This window comes from Harpia harpyja, chromosome 14 (genome assembly GCF_026419915.1).
Source record: "Harpia harpyja isolate bHarHar1 chromosome 14, bHarHar1 primary haplotype, whole genome shotgun sequence".
NCBI lineage: Eukaryota > Metazoa > Chordata > Aves > Accipitriformes > Accipitridae > Harpia > Harpia harpyja.
In genome coordinates, this window is record NC_068953.1 from 18,770,958 (window position 1) to 18,779,435 (window position 8,478).

Genomic DNA, 8,478 nt, shown 5'->3' on the forward strand with positions numbered 1-8,478 from the left:
GGGATACAAAGGTAGTTTAAAGGTCCACAAGAAAACCAAACGAGATGATCCAAGAGTCTCAACGAACACTAAACTCTGAGTTACACAGAAGCACAGGATTTTAATATTTCCAGATTAAAGTAACTGTGCACAATTTACGCTTGAAGAAAATTATACTGAAAGTCCTCAAAAAGAAAGTGAAAACATTGTATAAAAATAAATTTATTACTCAATAGGGGAAACAAGCATTTATTCACTATATTCAGCATTCACAGAGATTCTCTTCCTTGATGGGGGAAAGAGAAATGAGTATCATCAGGAAGCCACAACGAAAACATGCAGATGACAGCAAGATTAAACACTCTGGGAAGAAACCCCTTAACTAAGTTGAAAGTTATAGGTGGATGTTGCAATATTTTATATTACTATTAACATAGAAACATCTTCTTCCACATTTTAAAATACATCTATTGTTTTATATCCTGTGCCAATATTTCCTTCTTTTTCGGAGTCTTTTTTGCTGTGCTAAGTTTGAGTGTTTGAAATCTGCATTCCTGGTGAACTGTTCTTGAGTTCTGCTGGAACCAAGAGTGCATATATCCATTATAGAAGTCAACTGCTGTAAGCTGCTTCTTTAATATAACTGTTTTGATTCCAACCCAGCCTTCCTAAAAATAAAAACAAAAAAATGGCAGTAAGCTTCTTCCATGTTTTAAAGTTACCTTTAGCTCTCACTAGACTGGCTTACAGAATGCATTTTACTTAATGTCATCATGTTTATATTACAAGTCAAATTCTCGCTTGCAAGTGAAAAGCCTGTTAGTGGAAATTAAAAGTTCTTCAAGGTAAAAATAAATACGCTAAAATAATAAATTAGTATTAAAATTAATAAATAATAATGAACAAATTATAATAACATAATAATATGTAAAGAAGAATAAATAAAAAGATTGATACTAATCTAAACTATTTCAGTGAATAACAATGGACAATTAAGACAAAATTTATGTGACGCACTAATACTGAAACCCTCATCTTTAGGGCAGTGAACATAAAACAAATGGGAAGAACCTACCTTGCAACGAGCTATCAGCGTTTGCGACACTTTATGGTATAGTAGTGAACCAGGAACAGCTCCAGAGTCATCTAATATTCGATCTAAAAGCAAAGCAAGACTGTCTTGCATTTTTATGACAAGTACAAAAAAGTTTGAAACACTTGTCTCTTTGAAGCATGATAATCATCTTGAGTCCCTATTTTGCTGAAAAATATATTACTGTATTGTATGTTTTATTACACCCAAATGAGCAGGGGAGAATCAGAACAGTCTCTCTGGCACTGCTCCCTCTCCGATCCATAAACTGTCATTAAGCCCTGCGTGCTTTGCACACCACTCGGCCCACAAGGCTCTCAGACTCACAGACTACTACAGAAAATGGTTTAAGCGATAGCACACAGAGACAGCTTTCCTCGTGAGAGATCCCCAGACAATGGCATTAGAAGAGGATCTCCTAACTAATTAGAGGATTAAAATCCTCCAGTCTCAGGATTCACACGACTATACCTGCTGCTCTCGCTCAACTTCATCACAAAGCAGGAATGTCCTCAAAACCCATTCTACGCTCACCTTTGGGCACAGAAACTTACTGCACTCTGATCATATAAGAGACTGACTTAGTTCTACTGGAGTTTCAGAAAGCAGTACTTAAAGCTATTATTTAGTAAAATTGTGTACAATCTCCAACTCAATGTTTGACAAGACAGAAAAACTTAACAGATTAATTTAAAAGTAAATACCAGCAAAACCAGGGATATTATCCGCTTCTACAAAATCCCGAAGTTTAACAGTAGTACCCTTCCAGAGCGTCTGCAAAGGAAACTGGAAACAGAAGCAGATGACACATTGAGAATATTTTCACAATTTCCAGGCGACTGTCTAGGGTTTTTTTCTTATGCAAGATACCTGTGATAATAACATTAGGGGAAAAATTTAGGTATATGTCCAGATAAGAGACTTTCCTTGCTATATCTAGTTTTCCTTGTTCTTCCTCATCTCATTGACAAGCAAACCATTAGCTGTTTACTGTAGCTGTTTGCACTGTTTACCATCATGCAAAGATGTCATTATAGTGTTCTGACACCCTCTCAAATCCATCAGTGGAAATCTCAGAGCTAAGGAAACAATACAAAACTATTGAGCTGATTTCTGACTTGGGATCAAGTTCATGAAAATTCCTCTCCACGCCAGTTCCACCTCTAATGCTATACTATGCTGGGATTTTAAAACACATGCTAGGTTTCAGAGGCTAAAATAACTAAACTCGAGTTTTAGTCATTAGTTAAAATATCTACACCAAACTCAGACATGCTAGAGGACAGAAAAGGGTTAAAAAATACACTGTCTTACCATACTTCCTATTGCACGATGCAGTTGAATTACTTGTGCAGCCGTTTGCTCTTCCCATATTATACAACTCTTAGCTATAGTTATTTTAGGAGCTAGGGGGGGGAAAGAAATTAGAAGACTTCATATTTTGTTTTGCATCTTACTGCAAACAAATAGCTGTACTATTTTATTCTATTTTAAACCTGATTTTATCCTGACCAATGGCAGGTTTACCATCTAGCTATAGGTACCTTAGAGAATAACTGGAGAAAAGATTTTGTAAAAACCTCAATTTGGATTATTTATACTTTATTCTCAGTTGTGCTCTTATTTACCCATTGCACTGCAAACTGATAACATATATTTACAAGCACAGCTGTCACTTTTGTCTGCACTACAACCACGAAGAAAAACAAACTCACTCAGATTTTGAGACATCACTAGTGATTTTGATATAGTACGGGCAACTGGAAAAAAACCCATTAACATAGTAAGTCTGAAGAATTCTGAAGCATTTTTCCCTCTGTATGACTTTTTCAAGCCAGAGAAGGCAGTGAAGAGACCATATTGAGAAAGGTATCTAAGAAAAAATATAACCCAGCACAGTAGGAAGAAACTTAGTTTTCCAGCTGATAAAAGAAAAAATGAACAAGTTACATTAAATATGATGCATACCTACCAAATGTTACTCCTTCTTTTGGTTGCTCTCTTTTATTTTTTAAACTTTCAGGCAAGTTTTTCAAAACTGATATCAGCTGCAAAATTAATTTTTGTACAGAATATTAGCAAAGCTAAGTAGAGTATATTTATTAACAGTAACAGTAAATCCAAGACATACAAATACAGTACTTAATTTTTCATCAGTGAAACTTTCTTGTTAGCTTTTAGAAAATTGGGTCAGTATATTCAGAAGACTTGTATCATACACACAAACACACTAAAGGCATCCTTCCCACTGAATCACAATTAAAAAACCAAGTATTCTTTTATGGAATAAAAGATCTCCGCTCTGATATTAATCCTAGAACAGGATGAAAGCTGATTATTAAAGATGGAAAAGCAGATGTTCACTACAATGAAAGAAGAAGCTGCACTGTTTCCATACAAAGCACTTGAGTTCTTCACTGAACAGAAACAGAAGAGCAATGCACAGGACCAACACTGACAGCTTATCACATACTACTCAGCTTTCCTCTCAGCAAGGCAAAGTGCTCACAAACACTAAGTTTCAGATCACTCTCCTCTTAATAGCTGCAGTCAACTCAGAACAAGATTAAAAAGAATTCTGTTTACACATGTTAAAAGCAAGGTACTAATCAGCAGTGACACTAGCTTGCATGACTTTACCATGTTTGCACCCTTCTTTGATAACATCACTTCCAGCTCCTTTGCAGTGCAGTGGGGAGGAACAGGAAACTCTTCTTGCTTAATAATTGGACCTACATCAAATCTGTAAGGCAGAGAAGATACAAGCTTACTAGAGGAGAAGCTATAACTCAGTACCCTTTTTTTCCCCCTCTAAAACTTTATTTTTCACACATTATCAAGTAATGTTTTGTTCACAATACAACACAGGGAAAAGAATATCAGATATATCTTGGCAAGCAAGATTCACCTCAACAAGCTGAGATTGATATGAAGGCAAAATACACAGTTCAGAAGCATAAGATCTCAGAAGAAACAATCTGAAGTATTCAGAAGAAATTTGTTTCGCACTTTCCTGAGATCTATTATCAGACAAGCATCTAAGAAAGAAAAGATAACTATCATAATGTGTTTTCACAAGCCTTTTAAGCCAGAGTTTGTGCTGAAACCAAAACATATAATCTCTCTCTCATCCCTAGACAGGCAATTGCCTGTCCTCTGTTTCACTTACAGGAAGTTACAGGTGACTGAAGTCTGAAAACCAAATCTTTTCTGTCGTGTCATACCAAGCCTATCCATCTAGCTCTGTGACTGTTCTCTGTCTACTCCCTGTAATAATGCTAAGAATTAAGAGAACAGGCCTAGAGTCTAGAGTGCAAATTATGCACTCACTAAAATACTGTATTTGTGGCAAGTCTCATATGGTCAGATGAAACTTTCTAAGTGTTTCAAATTTTAATATTAAACACATACACTAAAAAAATAGCAATTACATAGAATGATTTAAATGATGTGGTGATGATTTAAAGTCCTGAGACACAACAGAAGCAGTGAGTTGTTTTGGCAAGCACATCTAACTTACCTTTTTGGTCTTATTTCCATAATTGTCACCCCAGTCACTTTATCACCATGAAGCACTGTGTGGAATATTGGTGCAGGACCACGCCATCGTGGGAGATGGCTGGGATGGACATTCAGCACACCACTGAATTGAAATATTTTAAAGTTAGAATAGGAACAGTACTTAAAGTTGAACCTATATGTAAATGGGTGTGCAACATTTATTACACTGAAACTTCTTTACAAATTAACTCCTCAGACCTTCTGAAGTGTTACTTGCTTAAATACACATTTAAAGGAAAATTTACACTACATAACGTTCAGTTTCTCAGTGAATACAGAAAGGGAGATGAGAGGAATAAAGGTAAACACATGATGCTGAACATTTGCACAGATCTACATCAATGTGTTAAAGAACAACAGTGAACATCACAGCGACAGAAGTAGGGCTCAGGCTAAGCAGGTGAACCCAGGAAAGAAGTTGACCTCACCTGCTACAAGTCACAGGCGCTGACTCAAAAACAGAGTCTAGCTTTGCTAATGAAGCAGCAATAGATGTCCTGTCAAGTCACTTACTATGGGAACTGCAGAATAAGGTCCTCACTTAGGAGACGTCCAAATGATGCCACCACACCCACATCAAACTGCCCCACAGGTCCTGTGTGTGGCCACTCATGAACAGGCAGCTGGAGCTCCCGGGCACAGCTCCTCACAGGCAGGTCCCCAAGCTGGCGGGAGGGCAGGGTCACCACCTCCAGCCTGGACACAAGTGAGTCCTCGCTGGGCTCCCTGGGGTGGACAAGGCATTGAAGGCCTCATGCAGGCAGAGCAAGGGAGAGGCGAAGGCCGGGTCGCCTCCACCCCTCGCTGTGCCCCTGTGCCCTTCCACATCACCTGCCCCTCCAACTCCTATCCCCTGCTTGGCCCCCAGCCTCTCATCGCTGACCCCAGCCTCCCAACCCTGCCACCCCCGACCTCCTCGCCACCCCTGGCTTCCCCCTTTCAATCCCAGACCCCCCTCGCCCAGCCTCACGGTCCCCGCCCCTTCTCCGAATCCTGACCCCCCTGTGATCCCTCTTCATCGACCCACTCGTGAGGCCACGGTCCCTGTCCCACCCTAAGGTCCCTTTCCCCCCACCCGTTCCCTACCAACCTCTGCCCAAACCACGGCCCCTGCCCCCCCCTCCCCTTCCCCCAACCCCAGCTCATCCCCCAATGCCCCCTGAACCCCATCACCGGCCCCCATCTCTCATCCCTCGGTGCCCGGCCCTCCCTCACCGTCCCCAGCCCCTCCCACCACAGCCCCCGCCGTCCCCGGCCCCCTCGGCCCGGCCCCCCCGCCGCCAGCGGGCGGTACCTGACCGCCTCCAGAGCTCGCAGGGCGGTGACGGCGAAGCGGTCGGTGCCGAAGAAGAGGACCCGCCATGGCGGCGACGCCCCCGCCCGCCCCGCCGCCCCGCGCGCCGCCTTCACCCCCTCGCGCCAGACGCGCAGCACGCGACCCCGCATCGCGGTGCTTCCGGCGGCGGGCGATGACGCACCTAGGCGCGCGGAGCCCGCCTCAGGGCGGGGCGAGGGGTGTCGCGCGGCCGCCCTTCGGGCCGAGGGAGGCGGCGCCATCTTGGTGCGCGGCGGCCGGGAGCGACGGGCAGGGGTGGCCCGGAGCGGCGCTCCCTCAGAGGCCGAGCTACGCTTCAGGGCAGCGTGCTGCCCCGGGGGCAGCGCTTCCCGGGCCCGAGGCGGTAGCACCCCGCCGAGGGAAAGGCCAGCGGTCTCGGGGAGCGGTGGAGCCAGGCTTCTGCCTCAGAGCCGGTCTCGGCGGCGCACCCCGGGCGCGGCCTCCAGCCCTGGCTTCTGTCTCTCCACAGCGTCGGTGCTGTCCGAGCGAGCGTCTCCCGTGGCGGTGGACCCGTAACCCTGGCCCTCATGACCGCGAATTAGCCGCTCTGCCTCAGTGCGAAGATAACGCGGAAAAATGTCAGGGGCAGAAAGGGGTGTGGACACCGCAGCCAGTGAGTTCCTGCTGGCTCCAGTGCAGCCTTTGAAAAGCTAGTGTCTATGTCTGCCTCTGTGGACAGCTTTGTTTTAACAGTGATTGTAATTTAAAGAATGTTTTCTTGTAAACTATGGGGTCAGAATAACCACTTAAAGAACTGTCTTCTCCCATAAAGAACTATCTTCTCCCATAACATAAGAATGAAAATATTTTACACTAAGAACATTCTTTTCCCCCATGGGAAGATGGTTTATTTGTGTAGCTTTTCGTTTAATGTAAATTACATACAGAAATTCCCTATGCGTCTAAATCACAGTATGTCCTACAGTCTTTCACACTAGGAATTTCTAAAACATGGAATGTGAGAATCTGGAAACATTTCCTATATGCCAGTGAAAACATGTAAATTACTTGGAAATTGCATGACAGAATTTATGTTGGGGGCGTACACGAGGGAAGGACCACTAAGGAAAGTGAAATCTTGTGCTATGCTAAGCAGCACTGTGCGTATTCATTCCCTTTTTCACATCTGTTTTGCCCATCACGAGGGCTTTCTCCTCTTGGATATGGCAGATGCTTTCCTCTCCAGCAGTAGAAACAAAGGAAAACTAATGAGAACGTGCTGTTATAGGTGAAAAAAAAGAGCCAGGCCATCCTAACTGAGGTGCCTGTATTCCTGCACACTGAGAAAAGGAGAATACGCTACCAAATACTGAGATAATTTCCTAGCTGAGTATCAGTACATAGAAATCAATTGCTCCAGAAAACTTATTCTCTATTACTGGGGGATCCCCATGAAAATCCTCAGTTCAGTCGCATGCAGGACACACTTCAATTCCAGCCGCCTCATGTCAGGGTGCATAGATGAAACAGCATGGTAAAAAAAAAAAAAAAAAAAAAAGATAAAACAAGAGGGTAGCAAGGGTGAAGGAATGGCTTCCATGTGAGAAGAGATTAAAGCAACCAGCATAGCTCATCTTGAAAAGCGGACGTGGGGAGAAGGGCAGGCGGGCAGTCTGTCTTACCAAAAATAGTATGGAGCTGGAAAACAGGGAACAATTAGTCATTGCACAGTAACTAAGTGATTACAGGCACTTAGGGCTATCAGGCCCCAAGGGAGAGGAAGCAGTGTTCCACACAGTGTGTAATTTGACCACTTATCTCAGATGCTGAAAAAATTTGACCACATAATATCTCAGATGCTGAAAAATACTGAGGGTTTTCAGAAGCAGACAGCGCAATTGCTGGAAGGCAGGCTGGAAGGAGACGTCCTGTGTCATGCTGGTGATTACTAGCTCTCTGAGGTCTTGGGTGAAACCCTGGATTTATCATCAGCACTTAGAAAGGCCAGGGACGTACCAGCCGTGGTCTGGATGGCCCAAATGCCACCCAAAAGCTGGGGATTTGAACCCGGCATCCAGCTGCTGCTCGGTGTTAATTTCCAGGTATCGGATCTCGGCGTGGGAAGTGTTAAACATGTCAGTGGCACATCTGCACTGTGTGCGGAGCTTCACCTGCTACTCATCAGGGGACTTAAACCCTGCAGGTGGATTCTCAGTTCTGCCAGTAGTTAAGGCTCCTGGAAATACTGAAACTCCATGCTGAGTTTTTGCCAGACTTACACATGAAGTAACTGATGTTTCATGTGCAGTAAGTTTATGAAGTGGACTTAAACTCACTCCAGTATACGTGCTCCCAAGTAATTCATCCTCAGCTCTGATATGACTGTACAGTTCAGATGACAGCTATTATTTAGTATTATGCCTTGGACACAGTGTACCTGTATTTTAACTGAAAATTTATTTCGATGTAAATTTTTCCAGCAGAATGAAAGCAACAATCTGATGGTTTCACCAAAAAAAAAAAAAAGCTCGCTCACAAATCTTGCTTTCCTGCTGCATTTGAACTCTGC

At 43.4% G+C, this 8,478-nt stretch overlaps 1 protein-coding gene across 1 annotated transcript; it reads right to left on the reverse strand.

The window, feature by feature from the left end:
* Positions 1-212: 212 nt before the first annotated feature.
* MTFMT (mitochondrial methionyl-tRNA formyltransferase) lies at positions 213-6,205 on the reverse strand. The gene is made up of 9 exons (XM_052807933.1): positions 5,928-6,205; positions 5,147-5,359; positions 4,593-4,715; positions 3,713-3,815; positions 3,045-3,120; positions 2,387-2,478; positions 1,777-1,858; positions 1,055-1,137; positions 213-647 (listed from the first exon to the last, which is right to left on the reverse strand). The coding sequence occupies exons 1-9, from the start codon at positions 6,188-6,190 to the stop codon at positions 447-449; spliced, it is 1,236 nt and encodes a 411-aa protein (XP_052663893.1). The 5' UTR covers positions 6,191-6,205; the 3' UTR covers positions 213-446.
* Positions 6,206-8,478: the final 2,273 nt, after the last annotated feature.

Bases quoted from the DNA above. Each gene is read 5' to 3' on its own strand.
- MTFMT (XM_052807933.1), bottom strand. From the start codon at position 6,190: ATGGCGCCGCCTCCCTCGGCCCGAAGGGCGGCCGCGCGACACCCCTCG. The intron at 3,121-3,712 runs GTAAAGTCATGC...TTAATTTTGCAG, and splicing joins CAAAGAAGGGTGCAAACATG to CTGATATCAGTTTTGAAAAA. The intron at 648-1,054 runs GTAGGTTCTTCC...TTTTATTTTTAG, and splicing joins CGCTGATAGCTCGTTGCAAG to GAAGGCTGGGTTGGAATCAA.